This window comes from Zalophus californianus, chromosome 3, assembly GCF_009762305.2.
Source record: "Zalophus californianus isolate mZalCal1 chromosome 3, mZalCal1.pri.v2, whole genome shotgun sequence".
NCBI lineage: Eukaryota > Metazoa > Chordata > Mammalia > Carnivora > Otariidae > Zalophus > Zalophus californianus.
The window spans coordinates 55,642,584-55,657,953 of NC_045597.1; the positions used below are offsets into that span (position 1 = coordinate 55,642,584).

Here is a 15,370-nt window from a genome sequence, read left to right on the forward strand (position 1 = left end):
GACTGTACTGCCCCCAGATATCTACATAGCCTATTTGCTTTCCTATTCAAATCACATTACAAAGGCCTTCCCAGACACCATCAGAGTCCTTTTACAATTTTTCTCCAAACGTGTAACAAAGCCTAGGGCTTAAAGGGCACTAGGAACAAGACTTTATCAAATTTAACACCAATTAAGGACATAAAATGACATACCCATAAAGTACACATCACCTGTTACTCTTGCACCAAGTATCTTAACTAGACTCTTAGCTGGGAGTAACTAGAAAGACTGAAAATAAGCATTCCTAGGCTGGACTGATCTGGACTCACTTCCTACAAAGCCTCTGCACCTCCTGTTCTTCCAGTCTTTTCCATGGCTTGCTCACTGGACTGTTTCAGGTTAGATGGTGTAAGACTTTACAATCAGGTGGTCATGTTCATAGTACTGACCGCTGCCCCAAAATTCTTTCCCTGTTTGAGGCCCAAGTGACCTCCTAGACCAGCAACTGGCACTTTTTCTATTTTAATGTCAGATCAGAATGCTTAAAATTGCCACCAGCTTGACTAGTTTCCAGTATTTGGGTTTACTTCCACTTATCACCAGGGGGCACTATCAATCTTAACGTGTCTCAGGTTCTGAATCACATCATGAACTCTGAAATCTCTAGGTTCCCAATCACTGGATTTGCCCTGGGTTCACGTGTCATAGGACCAGATGACTCACTGGCTTGCCTTCTTTTTAGTTTTAACCCTTAAGCTTTTAAAAGTGGGATTAATCAAAAGGCAAGGGTCTGGGAAATCCTTTTGTAGCACTTCTCATAAACTCAAATTTCAGATACTTTGGAGTAAAACAATTTCACTGTTGACGAGGTCACTTCTGAGTTGCAGAAATTCTTCTGGTTTTTCCCTGTACTCCCCCATTCAATCTTGACTGCCATAATGAGACAGACAGAAAGCGCGAGGACACTTTTTTCTTGCATCTCTAGTGGAAACCTTAGCAGCAGACAGGAACTGCTCCAGGTCTGTCAAACGGATGCATTTTTCTTATTCTCCTGACACCCACAGCCCTTTCAGACACGACAGGACACAACAGCATTTTCCTGGGCCCACACTCCATCTAGAATTTCCATCTTTGGAAGCAGGGGCAGGCAAACCTGTCTTGAGGGGCCACATAGCTGTTTTAGGATTTGTAGGCCTTAAAGGTCTCTGTCATACTCTGCTCTTAACAGTTAAGAGCCAGTCAATACATAAAAACATGAGCATGGCAGGGCTCAGTAAAATCGGACACAAATTTAGGTTTCATATTTTTCACATTCCACCACCTATTTTCTCCCAACCATTCAAAAATGTAACCACCACCTTGAAGTCACAAAAATAGGTGGCAGGACAAGCCATTCCAGGGAGTTTGACACAAGCATTCCAGGAGACGTCTAGGTTTCTCTAGAACTTGGCTCTACTTGACTTATGACAAGTAAGATCACACAATACTTTGCTTCCAACTGTCATTAGTCTCTTTTTATTCTTTTGGTAATCTCCTCCAGAGTTAACTACTTCCGTTGGTAGGTGACGAAATGTGTAAGGAATCCACTTCAAATGTTGGCCCAGCTATGAGCATGGTCTTTCCCTTTACTTGAACTCAGAATTAAGACTTTTGGATTCTTGTTTTTTATATTCCAGTCCCAGAAGTTTTTCACGGTAGAAGTTATCTGCAGGCAGTCTTATGCTTTCTAGCAGTAGTCTACGACCAGGCTCTAGCTTCTCCAGGACACTACACAGGATGGATTTAAATATGTGTTAAACTAAGAGGCATTCTCTCAAATGAGTTTAAATGCATTTTATTTTTAGACAACCTACATGACATGTTTTTTTCTTAAAAACAATGCCTCCGCTCCAAATAAATCAGGGTCAAAACAAATGAAGAGCTCAAGATGCCATCAGTCCCATCTGTCTAAGTCCTGGTGTCGTGTGGATGAAGAGGAGCAGCCCGTTAACGGCAACAGGTGACACATCCAAAGTCATGGCCGAATTCGTTACTGTAAAAACGAGACAGACCGTATTAACACTTTTACCCGGTATGAAAATATTTAACATTTCTATGCTGCAGATGTATTCCCCTATTCAATCTGGGCTGCCACAAAGACAGACAGAAAGCGCAGGGATTTTCTTCTCTCGCATCCTAGTGCAAACCAAAAGAACAACAGCCAATTGTTCAAGGTCTATCAGTGGATGCACAACCATCCTTAAAGCAGGGGTAGCACATTTTCTAGAAGTCTCATTCTGAAGCAAGCCCCACTCATATGTACATATACTTTTTGTTCTACCAACAGAAACCGCAGATACTCCTGGAATAATCCCCTTAGCAAATCATCCATACCATCCTAAAACATTTTTGTCCACTGTTGTCTCAAATCTTATTTAGTGTAGCCTTAAGTTGATCTTACTTCTAATTTACATGGAAGCCTCTGAAAGCTAGGATAAATGAATGCTTTCATTCCTGTATTGTCTCCAGAAATTCCTTGCATAGCAGACATTCCTTTAATTTTACTGAAGGATTTTGCATATTGGGTAAGCAGCCACCTCTAACTTTATTTACTAAAAGCTAGTAACATCAAGGCTTTCAATGACCAGCTGTCAATTATCAGTAAACCAAAGTGAAAAAGGTTTCACATGCCATACATGCCATTCACGTATGCTTGGCAAAATAGGAAGAGAAGGACCATTTCTATGGGGGAAGATCAACACAGGGTGCTGTTTCTGATCCCCAGCTTAGTGATTTAAGCCACCTGCAAGAAAAACTCTCTGTATATAAAAATTCTAAGTCCCTTTTCTGTCCCGTAAAAATCTTTTACATGTGAAACACAACCCTGTTAAGACTCCCAAAAAGAAACAAGAACTAGACCTACATTTTACAAAGACTGCTGTAAAACCCATTCTAACCATCCCAGGGGCAGGAAACAAGGAATCACAAAGAGGTCTCCATTTTTACATTATGGATTTCAACCCACTTCCTTATACTTACACATTTCTCCATTTCTAAACCATCCTTAAAGAAAATCATATATGGGGTCACACCATCCTCACGGTAGTCCAGCAGAGCAACCATGCCATCTGGATTCATGTTTTCACCAATAAAAAACTTAGGAAGCAAACAAATACCCAGAATTAGACCGTTATATACAGATCGTATCAAAACAAACTACAATAAAACAATCAAAGGAGGATTCAAAACACCACAATTTAAGCAATTTTCACCAGGAGAAAAAAAAATTCTAACCAAACTTCTGTTCACCGAATGAGAACACTAACAATTGACCAAAGTTAAGTACAAAGCAATCCAGAACACTTTAGACTTTCTGCAAACACATTCTCTCAACCCCACATATACAATTCCAAACTCTGTAAAAGCCTGTTTACATCATCAAGCATAGGGAACACACAACGAAGAGAGCACATCATATGGATAAAGTTATCTTTATGGCCAGAGGACATGTGAAAGTTGGAAAAATCAAAGAGCCAGACTGTAATGAGTTTTTTCTTTATTCCTACAGAGGTAAGGGGAAGTCACTGAGTTTCCCCAAGAGAGCAAGTGTAGAAAGAACTCTAGTGGCAATGAGACACTGGAGTTGGAAATAAAAAGATTGGAAGACCACTTAGGATATTAACAAGCAATTCTAGACAGGGAGAAATGCAAAATGTCCTCTGGGAAGTGAATAGGGATGAGACTCTGGAATCAAGCAGACAAGATCTAGAAACACACTTAGGAGCAGGGAAGGCTACTTTCCACAGCCTAGGCTACTGGAATTAAATCTATGAAGTATTTAAACTGTTCAAAAGACCCAGGAGACAGCTAGGTTACATCAAAGATTCATCAAGTAATTTGTTGCTCTGGCAGCTAAATTGCACAAATCTTTGACACAAACATTTAGGGTATTTACCTGGTAGTTTTTGAAATTAGCAAGGATGTGCTTGATTTGTTCTGCAGCCCCTGTCATAAAAGGCTTTACTCTTTCTGGCCTCTGTTCTTCAAGTTTGCCTTTGATTCTAAAACAGTATTTTATTAATAGGTTAAAGTACTCAGTTCTCAGCAAAATGAATTTTTTCAGTAAAAAACAAGCAAGCACTGAAAAGGACAACTAGCTGTCACTGGGCCAGATTAACATATGGCACAATCAAGAAACCACTAGCTCACAGGATCAAAGTTTCAAGACTGTTCACAATTTTGGATTTCATGTTATTCCCAAAGTACACTTCTAAAAAGCTAAAACCACACTGCATGCTCCACTATGTTCACGTTAGTTTATTTATGGAAAAGCGCCTACCTTGTAAGCTCACAACAGAAAAGGTTAAGGCCTTTCACAAGTAAGCCTGCTGCTAAAGACCCTCCAAGGCAGCTTATCCCCGAATCCCACAGGATTGCGGGCAGTAGGTGGGCGGCACCAGCAGCACTTACGATTTCATGTAATCTTTGATGTACTTCTTGTAGGCTTCTTTTGTGAAGCTGGTTTCCTGCAAGTGATGGTTCATGACAATATCAACACCAGTGATTACTGTGCTTTCGGTACCTTCACCCTCTGGGCCTTCAGCGGAAGCATTTCCACCAATGAGCGAGTCATCAATGTTACCCTCTGTCCTACTGACCATCTGCATTAAGAAAGAAAGTAGTTCGGTTTCAGACGTTTTTGACCGTAGCTAAAGGAATCCCCCAAATCTTGTGTCAGCAGTTCACATAACCATCATCCTCCCACCAAAACACTTTTGACTCTTGCCAAAATCACTAAAACATTGTTACGGAGAAAAAAACTCAAGCCGCCTGAAATTCCTGAAACATCGTAACTCAGTTAAGAATTCTTTGTTGACCGGAAGGAAAACGGGGTCATTTACACCCAAGTAGAGGTTCTATGTGGGCTTCTGGACTGATGAGCAAGTACATGTAGAGCAAACGTTGAAGGGCTTAGGGCTCCCTAACCGGAGCCTACCTGTCCCGGACCGCCCGGGAGGAGGATGGGCGCCAAGGCGGCGGACCTATTTCCAGGCTCAGCTCCGCCTCCACTTTTCTAGAAAAACCCGAGCCCGGAAGAAGCGTCTCCTCCGCCAGGAGGCAGCGGAGAGGATTGCACAACTTCGGGCGGGGGAGCGGCGGAAACCCGAGCCTGCCCAGCCTTGCCTCCCCCGCGCCGCGCGGCCCGACCGACTCACCTTCCCCTCCACCTCCAGGCACAGCCCGTCCGCGATCTCCCGGATCTTGTAGATGTCGGAGAACATCTCGTCATCTGCTCGGGGACACACACCCGCCCGTCACGGCGCGCCCGAAGGTCTGGAACCGGCGCCGCCATTTCCCGCGCGGGCCAGGCGCACGCGGCCCCCGCTCCTCCCCGGGCGTTCGAGACCCCGAGGCGTGTCCCAGGCACCGACCCCTCCTCGCTCCCGGAAAGGCCGCCAGCGTCCCCTAGGCTCACGACAGCGGCGGCGTCCTTCTTCCCCGCCCCCACCCGCAACCCTGTCCCCTGCGCGCGGCAGTAGTGCAGTCACGACTCACGGCTGATGAGGTCCCGGTAGATGATCATGACGACGGCTGGAGAGAGACGACGGCGGCACTACCTTAGCAGAAGCCGGGAGCTCTGACCGAGCGCGGTGCAGCCGGAGCGGCACTCGGGGGGAGGGGGGAGCGGGCGGAAAAGGCCGACTCAGCCGCTCCCCAACCTCATATAGAGGGCACGTCCCCCTACGTCATCGCCCGCTGCGCCTCCGGAAGCGCCGCAAGCGGTGACGCGACACGCAAAGCCGCGCGAGGGGTGGAGCCACGGCACGGGCCGGTGAGGGGAGGTGAGCATCCGGGGACTTGGCCCGAGGACACAATGCCGCGTTGCGTGGTGCTCGCGATGGGGTGGTAGGTGGAGAAGGGGAGGAAGGGGTTCCCGGGCCTCTAGTGCGGAGAGAGGGGGAAGCGGGGCAGGCTTCCTGCCCCCTCCCTATCCTGCCGGGCTGCCCTGGGAGGTGCTGGGCTTGGGTGGGGCTTAGATGGAATCTTTTCAAGCTTCCGCCCTACGCCTCGCGCCGCGCAGCTCGCACCCATTTCTGGGAACAAAAATGTCAACTTGGCGTTTACGGAGGGTCGGGGCCTGGAGAGACCGCGAGGCTGTCCACAAAAGATGAGGGTAGGGGACCGGACTTTTGACCTCGCTATAGGTTCTCGGGAGGCCTCGGAGGACTTTTTAGCGTTTGGCCCAGGCGCTACCCCAGCAGTAGTTTTCGGACGCTTTTGTGGGGCAGAGTTCAGTCCGGGGACCGGGCTACAGGTGGTCCAGCTGCGCCTCTGGGATTAGTCGTGGGGGGGGGGGGGGACGCAAGGTCTTGGGGAGGACGTAAGGTGTCTCTGGAGTTTGCACAGCTTTCCCATCTCCCAGTTGGAGTTCCGTATTTGAAAGCTTGCGGATTCCTCGGGCAAACAGCTGAAGAAGTTTCCCTTCTGTTTTGCACTTGGCCTTGAATTATGTCCTCTGTTTGAAAAAAGGGTTATAGTGTCGCTTTAAGATGACAATGAAATTATGTCCTAAGTGCTAGAGAGTTAAAAATAGGGAGCTTCCTACCTGCCCAAATGTTATGTGGACTTTAGACCCAGTTATAAGGTACAAAACAAACACTCAAGGTTAACAATTTCCCTTTTTGTGTGAAACCGGAGAGCATCTCCGGTTACATTCAACAAATATTTTTATGCTCTGCGGGGTCCCTAGCACCGGGTTTTGCACGGATCTCCCAATCGTGAACAAGTTAAAACCAGTCCTATCCTCACCTAAATTTTTGTTCCTAAGAATCAGGTAATTAGGGGCGCCTGGGTGGTTCAGCTTTAGGCGTCTGCCTTCGGCTCCGGTCATGATCCCAAGGTCCTGGGATCGAGCCCCGCATTGGGCTCCCTGCTCAGCGGGAGGCCTGCTTCTCCCTTTCCCACTCCCCCTGCTTGTGTTCCCTCTCTCGCTGTGTCTCTCTCTGTCAAATAAATAAATAAAAATATTTAAAAAAAAAATCAGGCAGTTATAATACAGCCAACATTTTTGTTTTTTTCTAAATCTAATAACGAAGCATTCTGCGTAGTAAGAGAAAGCAACTCGGGAAAGAGTCGAGCACAAAACTGAATTGAGATGATGGAGAAGTCAAAATGGAAAAGAGCCAGGAAATAGTACCCTCCCCAAAAGATGTGGTCCAGGGCTGCACTGGACACCCTTGAGGACCCCCGGTAACTGGGAGGAAGCTAAAAAATGGCATGAAGGGAATTTGAAAACAAATTGACATCTTCTGACAGAATGTGAAGAATCTCTCAAACCTCTTGATTATTTCTGGGATATATGAGTGGAACAGGTTATCCCAGGCAGACGTTCAATTATTTTCCTTGGCTTTAACATTTTCAAATTTTTGAAATATTTCCATTTGCTGATACCATATCCCTAAACTTTTGTCTCCACTCTTACCCAGTTTTATGTTCAATTAAAAACATTTTTTCAAGTTTTATAAAAGCCATAGTGAAAAAAAGTACTGAAGTTAAGAGTCAAAGGACCCTAGGTTGAATCTTGGCTTTGTCTGTTACTGGTCCTGTAACCTTGGGAAAGCCAGGCTCCCTAAGCCTAAGCATAAAACGGAATTTTTGTGAGTTAAAAGGTTTTGGGGATATTAAATAAGGCAACGAAAAAATGTCTGGTGTCTTCAGTAGGTTGTTAATAAATATTGGTTGAGGGCGCCTGGGTGGCTCAGTCGTTGGGCATCTGCCTTCGGCTCGGGTCTTGATCCCAGGGTCCTGGGATCGAGTCCCACATCGGGCTCCCTGCTGGGCAGGGAGTCTGCTTCCCTCTCCCACTCCCCCTGCTTGTGTTCCCTCTCTCGCTGTGTCTCTCTCTGTCAAATAAATAAAATCTTAAAAAAACAAATAAATATTGGTTGAATTTGGTGCATAATTCTTTCCAAATCTTACTACCTTTTTTCCCCAAATTTTATTACTTTGCAAAACATTCCTGAAACTATTCCATTAATCCTCTAATTAGTTATTTGGAAATATTTAGGGATTTAGTGGATACGTGTTGTATTAAAGACGTTCTTCTGTTCAGTCACAACACTTAATTGTTCACTGAAAGAATTCGGCTTTTGTCAAGAGATTTCTATCTTGGGTTCATGTTTAATAGCTCATGGTAATTCAGAAACTAGAAATCCTAAAAAAAAAAAAATCTTAGGAAAATCTGATTTGAACTTCAAGATATTTTGTAAGCTCCACCCTGTCATCTAAAAAATTTGTTCCTCGGGGCGCCTGGGTGGCTCAGACGTTAAGCGTCCGCCTTCGGCTCAGGTCATGATCCCAGGGTCCTGGGATCGAGCCCCACGTCGGGTTCCCTGCTCTGCGGGAAGCCTGCTTCTCCCTCTCCCACTCCCCCTGCTTGTGTTCCCTCTCTCGCTGTGTCTGTCTCTGTCAAATAAATAAATAAAATCTTTAAAAAATAAAAAATAAAAAATAAAAAATTTGTTCCGGGCGGGGGGAGGGGGGGAGGGGTACGCCTGGGTGGCTCAGTTGGTTAGGCATCTGCTTTCAGCTCAGGTCATGCTCCCAGGGTCCTGAAATCATGGGCTCCCTGCTCCCTCTACTGTTTCCCCCTGCTCGTGCTTTCTTTCTTAGTTAAATAAAAATCTTAAAAAAAAAGTAGGGGCGCCTGGGCGAATCAGTTGGTTAAGCAATTGCCTTTGGCTCAGGTCATGATCCTGGAGTCCCGGGATCGAGTCCCACATCGGGCTCCCTGCTCAGCAGGGAGTCTGCTTCTCCCTCTGACCCTCCCCCCTCTCGTGTGCGCGTGCTCGCTCGCTCTCTCTCTCTCTCATTCTCGCTCTCTCGAATAAATAAATAAAATCTTTTTAAAAAATAAAAATAAATAAAAAATTTGTGCTGGGGCAACCCTGTCAGGACCCCTGTCACTCTTGAGAGCTTTTTCTGTATCTTCACTTAATAAACTATCGCTTTACTCACTGAATGAATGAATGAATGAATGAATAAATATTTTTTTAAAAATTTGTGCTGTATCTTGAAAATACCTACTTAGAACACCAGCAATGCAAATAGGGAAAGTTACTCACTAATTGCAAGCCACTGACAAAATTGAAAGGATTTGGTCTTTAGCTAATTTGCTTTTACTTTGGCATCATTTGAATTTTTTTTTAAGTAGGCTTCATGCCCAGGGTGGAACCCAGTGCGGGGCTTGAACTCACATAACCCTGAGGTTAAGACCTGAGCTGAGATCAAAAGTCGGATGCTTAACTGACTGAGTCACCCAGGCGCCACTAACATTTTAATTCTTAACATGATTTTTTCAGTGTTTTCTAACAAAATCTAAGGCTGTCCTAAATTTTACAACTGGATATGACTTGGTATCTCTTGCAGTTAAAGAGGTCTAAATGTCTTCTGGCCTCTGCACACAAGCCCTCACATGAGAAAAGCACCTCAGAAGAGTTCCCCCTTTTATCACTTTGGGATTGACTACAATAGCTTAAACACATCCAGGTTTATTCATTCTCTCATATAAATAAAATTCAGGGATATGCAGTCCAGACTCATGTGGTAGCTTCATGGGCATCAGGGGCCTAGGATTTTCCTTTCTTCACCACCTATATGGTCTGCAGTAGAGGCTGGAACTCCAACCATCACATCCACCTTTCAGGCTGCAAGAAAAGGGGAAGGACAAAAGAGGTACATTCTAGCGTGTGTTTCCCTCCTAGGGAACAATTCTAGAAGTCCTAAAAGAGGACTTAGTCGGCCTCCATTTTGACCTCAAACTTTTCTAGTTGGGTTATTCTTTCCAGCTTGTCTCCACTCAGGTGGAAGAGCCTGAAGGCAAAGCATCCCCTGATAAGAATCAAAACTACCCCCTCAAGCAATAAGGACTGCCCTGAGCTAGCAAGACACCACACTTGATGGACTCCAAGACGATGGTTTTGGCTTTCACTGCCCACCTGCACTTACCCACCCACCTTTGCCCCACATTTTCCTTATATATACCTGCAAGTATTTTCAGCGCTTTGGAGACTGTCTCTGAGACCGTAGTCCTCTGTCTTCCCAGTGTCTGCCTCACTGAAATAAACTCCTTTCTTGTTTCACCACCACTCAACTCTCTGCCTTTGGATTTTGTCAGTGGCGAATGGCCGAACCTGGACTGTTTGGAGTACCCCAGTGCCCTGGCTACAGTCCCACTGAACAATTACATGGATGCATCCAGTTGCAGTGAAGGCTGCAAACTAGTCTCCCAGCTCATGGACACTGGTTGACTGCCACCCTAAATAAAATCAGGATTTTGTTCTTAAGGAAGACTGTAGGCAGCTAGTAGTCCTTGCTGTACTCACAGTGCAAAGGGTCTGGTTCTCAGCTTAGACGTTTTTCACCTTTACTCACTGGGGGTCAGGTTCAGGGAAATTGATTAGTATTTACCAAACTCATGAGATTGATTTGCAAAACAAGAATACCATTAATGTAGAATGAGGAATTCCTAATTGGTTACATACAGTGTAGACAGTGAAGTTGCAGAAAATGTAGTTTACTTAAGAGGGAATTGGGCAGGGAGGTTAGAATGTGGTTTATGATGGTGACAGAAGGTGATTTAGGAATGAACCAGTCCAGCTGGACTATTCCTGGTGCATGGTCTGAATCCCTTCATTCTGAGATCTGTTAATGAATTCTCTTGCTCCTTTTACCCAGACTTTTCATACTCTGCTAACAAATCAGTACTTTAGTCAAGTTACAAGGCAAATTCTTTCCTTTAGAGCAGAACTGTTCAAAAGAGCTTACTTTGATAATGGAAATGTTCTGTATCTGCTCTAATACAGTAGCCTCTAGGCCACAAGTGGCTATTGAGTACCTGAAATGTGGCTAGTGTGGCAATGGAACTGAGTATGTACTTCTATTTAATTTTAATTAATTTAAATTTAAATATCCATGGCCGCAGAGCCCTATAATGTAAACTCTATGAGTGGGGGACTTTGTTTTTGTTAATTGCTATACCTCAGGAGTCCTAACAGGGCCTGACTCAATAATTATTGATAAATGATGGACGAAAAAAAGTTTTCATTTCTCTTAATTAAGTCAAATCCCATCTCAATTAATAGGATTCAGCATATATTCAAGACCTAGTGTAACAGTGCTTTTCAAACTGAGAGCTGAAAAACAACTTAGGGAATAGTGACCAACTTAATTAAAAATGAAACAATAAAAAGAAAATAGAATCACATGTAGTAAAGGTGACTATTGTTTCATGAAACTTATGTTTTAGATTTACACATGTATATGTGTACTGGATCCCAACATAAGACGTATTTCTTCATGTGGATCTAGTTCAAAAAAGTTTGAAAGCCTTTGACTTAAGCAAATTTTCTCTTCAAATACATTTCTTGGCAGCATGAACTGGTCGATTTCAGTGGATAATTTTATTATTATTTTTTTAATGTGCCCCTTTTGACTGTAGCGCTTTTGGACAAGGTTCATGTTTTTGTCACAAAGTAGCCTTATCTGGTGTTAATGTTCTATGAGTTTGTTTATGCTCAACAGAATACCAAGCCCTACCTGGAACAGGGACTGCCAGGCCAGTTGTTGGCAATATCTAGGTCTAGCTGAGAATACCCGTTCCCTTTCTCTTAAGTGAAACCAAGCAACATAACTAATATAACTTCCAATAGTGTCTTTGATGAATGTAAAATGATCATTAGAATCTAAGATATTTTAGATATTTGAATATTTCTTTTAACTTTGAAAAATAGGGCTTTTTTCTGATATAAAAAATCATAATACACATAAAAGAGCATTTATAAACCATAGAGAAAACCACAGATAACTAATCTTGACGTTAATGTTCGCCCCATCAATATTCGTAAATTTTTTAAAAAGCAGGGTAGAGGGAGGGGCGCCTGGCTGGCTCAGCGAATGAGCATACAGCTCTTGATCTCTGGGTCCTGAGGTCAAGCCCCACATTGGGTGTAGAGCTTACTTTAAAAAAATAAATAAACGTATTACCTATATTAAAAAAAAACAGGGTGGAAGGAATCCTAATGTCTAAGTGACTTCTCCATCTTTTAAGACTTTTAAGACTTTTAAGCATAGGTTACTGTTTTTAAGACTGCTCTAACAGATCTATAAACAAGCCAATTTGAAGATTTCTTGGTTGGGACTACTTTTAATCATTTTTAGACTGGATTTTAAAAATGAGTAGAAGATGATTAGACTAATCAGTCAGCTGGGTGGGCAACTCTTTAATCTCAGAAAATTGTCCAAGTATTTTACCTTTATCGTGAATATTTTCCCATATCATTAACTATTCATCTAAAATGTCATTTAAAATTATTATAAATAGGGACGCCTGGGTGGCTCAGCCAGTTAAGTGTCTGCCTTAAGCTCAGGTCATGTTCCCAGGGTCCTGGGATGGAGCCCCACATTGGGCTCCTTGCTCAGCAGGGAGCCTGCTTCTCCCTCTGCCTGCTGCTCCACCTGCTTGTGCTCTCTCTCTCTCTGACAAAGAAATAAATAAAAAATACAAATGATTATAAATATTCCGGGACGCCTGGCTGGCTCAGTCAGTAGAGCACGGAACTCTTGATCTCAGGGTCATGAGCACAAGCCCTCCATTGGGTATGGAAACGACTTTAAAAAAATTTTATTATAAATAGTCCAACTGATGAATGTTGGAATTTATTTTTAAATCATAGATCCAAAACATTGGAAAAATAAACATTTTAAAGATATTTAGGTACCCACCAATCACAATAAATAACTGCTAACATTTTTCATATTTGCTTCAAGTTTTTTTTTTCAATGAATGAAAAAATACAACTGATCACATTGAGGTCTACTTTATCCTCCTTTGTGGACATCCAGAGGTCCATCCACCCTCCCCACCAACACCCACTCAGGTACCCACACCACCCATGTCCACATCCCAGTAAGGAAGGGATAAACAGAAATCAGGGCAGGCACTAGCAGTCATGCCTATCACTTCTTTTATCTTATTGCCAGAACCTAATCACAGAGCCTTTAACTCCGAGGGTGGCTGGGAAGTATATTCTTTATTCAGGGTGGCAGATGGATAGGGAGTTGGAAGAGTGAGCAGTCTCAGTCACAGCTATATTAGTACTTCCATGCTCTGTGGCATAGGGGAGGAGAGAAAGCACAGAATTGAGTCAGAAGAAAATTTAATGGCTGTGAAGTAAGGACTGACTTTAGCCTCAGTTTTTCCATCTTGCCTATGGAATTATTATTGGATGTATAAATACTTCATCATCATGGATGAAGGAATGAATAAATAAACATATGGATAAATAAATATTAGAGTTATCTCTATACTTATTTTTATCTCCCTTCCAGATTGCTAACTTCTTGGCTGGCTTACTCTTCTTTTCTACGTGACTTCTCCTTTGCTGGTGCATCTTGCCCAGCTGCCTACCATTCCCTATAACAGTCCTGGAAATTAGCTTATAGTAGGAACTGAATGCAATTTCAGAATATCAAAGAAAATTTAGAATTTGAAATACAAAGCCTGAAGATAATTAAATTTTGTTATGAGAACAGAGCAAATAGAGTCACGTAGATAGAATCAGTATTCCTTTTAGGAAAAGAATATACATCTGTTTGTGTCTGTATTAAAACTTCTCCAAAGTTTTGTAAATTGTTCACAGTGATTACTGTGGGATTGGGGTTAATGTGTAGATAAGAATTAGGAAGATTTTTAGTTTTAGTTTTATAACCAGTGGTACTCTTTGGAGGCAGAATTTAATTGCTCTAATTCATCTTTGAAATTTATCACATAGTTGAGGACAAACAGGGAAGAAAACCGTGGCAGACTTTCTTCATTAAGCTGTTGGTATGGCAACAGTTATTTTTCAGGGCTGCCTTAGCGGGGTCACTAGAATGTTAAGTATGGAAAAGGAAGGAATTTTTTTCTCAGATCTCTTAGGGCATGCTAGTGCACAGTAACTTATTACCGCTTTTAGAGCAAAATGTTCATTCTATTTGAGACATCAGATATGTAAACATTTGTTCAGAAGTGCAAGACCAAAATTATAGAAATGGAGGGGTGCCTAAGTGGCTCAGTGGGTTGAATGACCCACTCTTGATTTCAGCTTAGGTCATGATCTCAGAGTTCTGGCATCAAGCCCAGGCTGGGCTCTGTGCCCCGGCGGGGGGGTGGGGGGCTGGGGGGTGGTGGGAGGGTGTCTGCTTGAGATTCTCTCTTCTTCCTCTCCCTCTGCCCCTCGCCCAGTTTGTGCTCTCTTGCTCTCTCTCTCAAATAAATAAATAAATCTTAAAAAAAATTATAGAAATGGATATAGGAGTATATATGATATAAATATAAATATAAAATATATATTTAAAATATAATCTGAAATATATAAATATGTGAAATATAATTATAACAATAAAATATAAATATGTCATGTATATTCCTGTGCAATATATTTATAGGAATATACATGAACATGCAAATATAATTTATTGGCCCACTTTTTGTCCTACCCTGTATAGTATATCTTTTAGTGTAGGTATAGAGGTGGCTACCATTTTCAAAAACTGTCCCCATATGATGAGAATTAGATTTGAAACAAATATTTCTACGTTGATAAGGAAGTATACTTCCAAGAAACCTTGCTCTTCACAGTTCTGTGAAGGTCCCCATGGAAAAACGGACTGTGTTTTCATTTACACACAGTACTTCTGACACCAGATTCCCCACAAAGCAAGGCAATTCTCCAACACCAGCTGCATGGCCTACAATTCAGTTCACTTCTGACACTAAGTGCTCAGATCCCGCAGGTTAAGGGCTCTGTCCCACAACACTACCACCCACCAACCCTTTAGATGCCAATCACAAGTAGTAGGTCCGCAGATTACCCACCACTTCTGTCTGACTTGGCTGTAAACTGGAGACTCTCACAACTTCCTCCTCAGGTTTAATCATTTGCTGGAACAGCTCATAGAACCCAGGAAAACAGTTCACTTACTATTACTGATTTATTATAAAGGATATTTTAAAGGATTCAAATGAACAGACAGATGAAGAGATCCATAAGATTAAGATCCGGAAGGTCCCCAAGGGCAGGCGCTTCTGTCCCTACGGATTTGGGGTGTGTCACTCTCCCAGCACATCGTAAATGCATTCACTTACTCAGAAGCTCTCAAACCCTTGTACTTCTGGGATTTTTATGGAGGCTTCATCATGTAGGCATGGTCGATTATTAACTCAGTCTCTACCACTTTTCTTCCTGGGGGATGAGGTGTGGGGCTGAAAGTTCCATGGTTAATCATAGCTTGGTTTTTCTTTCTTTTTTTTTTTTAAGATTTTATTTTTTCATTTGACAGAAAGAGCACAAGCAGAGGGAGCAGCAGG

The 15,370-nt window shown here is 42.9% G+C and overlaps 1 protein-coding gene, 1 long non-coding RNA gene and 2 other non-coding genes across 5 annotated transcripts in view; 1 reads left to right on the top strand and 3 right to left on the bottom strand.

The window, feature by feature from the left end:
* Positions 1 to 886: 886 nt before the first annotated feature.
* On the bottom strand, positions 887 to 1,020 carry LOC113921190. The gene has a single exon (XR_003519586.1). It is a non-coding gene; the product is annotated as a small nucleolar RNA SNORA31 (small nucleolar RNA).
* A 56-nt stretch (positions 1,021 to 1,076) lies between these two features.
* TPT1 (tumor protein, translationally-controlled 1) lies at positions 1,077 to 5,742 on the bottom strand. 2 transcript variants are annotated; one of them, XR_003518982.2, is made up of 7 exons: positions 5,518 to 5,700; positions 5,178 to 5,251; positions 4,432 to 4,622; positions 3,917 to 4,022; positions 3,001 to 3,117; positions 1,836 to 2,014; positions 1,077 to 1,749 (listed from the first exon to the last, which is right to left on the bottom strand). XR_003518982.2 is itself a non-coding variant. In XM_027588371.2 (6 exons), exons 1-6 carry the CDS (start codon positions 5,543 to 5,545, stop codon positions 2,012 to 2,014), a joined length of 519 nt encoding a protein of 172 aa, XP_027444172.1. In that variant the 5' UTR covers positions 5,546 to 5,742; the 3' UTR covers positions 1,801 to 2,011. The 2 variants fall into 2 exon arrangements, 1 of the variants encoding a protein (XP_027444172.1); XM_027588371.2 differs by lacking the exon at positions 1,077 to 1,749 and having other exon boundaries at positions 1,801 to 2,014; positions 5,518 to 5,742.
* Positions 2,084 to 2,213, bottom strand: LOC113921189. Its single transcript, XR_003519585.1, has one exon. It is a non-coding gene; the product is annotated as a small nucleolar RNA SNORA31 (small nucleolar RNA).
* A 28-nt stretch (positions 5,743 to 5,770) lies between the features above and the next one.
* LOC113919397 overlaps positions 5,771 to 15,370 on the top strand; it is a 29,556-nt gene continuing 19,956 nt past the window's right edge. Inside the window, exon 1 of the long non-coding RNA XR_003518983.2 lies at positions 5,771 to 5,804. This is a non-coding gene — a long non-coding RNA (uncharacterized LOC113919397). The remainder of the gene's footprint in view (positions 5,805 to 15,370) is intronic.

What these genes read in the sequence shown, in the direction of transcription:
- TPT1 (XM_027588371.2), bottom strand. Translation starts at nt 5,545, where the DNA reads ATGATCATCTACCGGGACCTCATCAGCC. An exon ending in CTACCGGGACCTCATCAGCC is followed by an intron (nt 5,252 to 5,517) that starts GTGAGTCGTGAC and finishes GTCCCCGAGCAG; the next exon opens with ATGACGAGATGTTCTCCGAC. An exon ending in GCCTGGAGGTGGAGGGGAAG is followed by an intron (nt 4,623 to 5,177) that starts GTGAGTCGGTCG and finishes TTCTTAATGCAG; the next exon opens with ATGGTCAGTAGGACAGAGGG.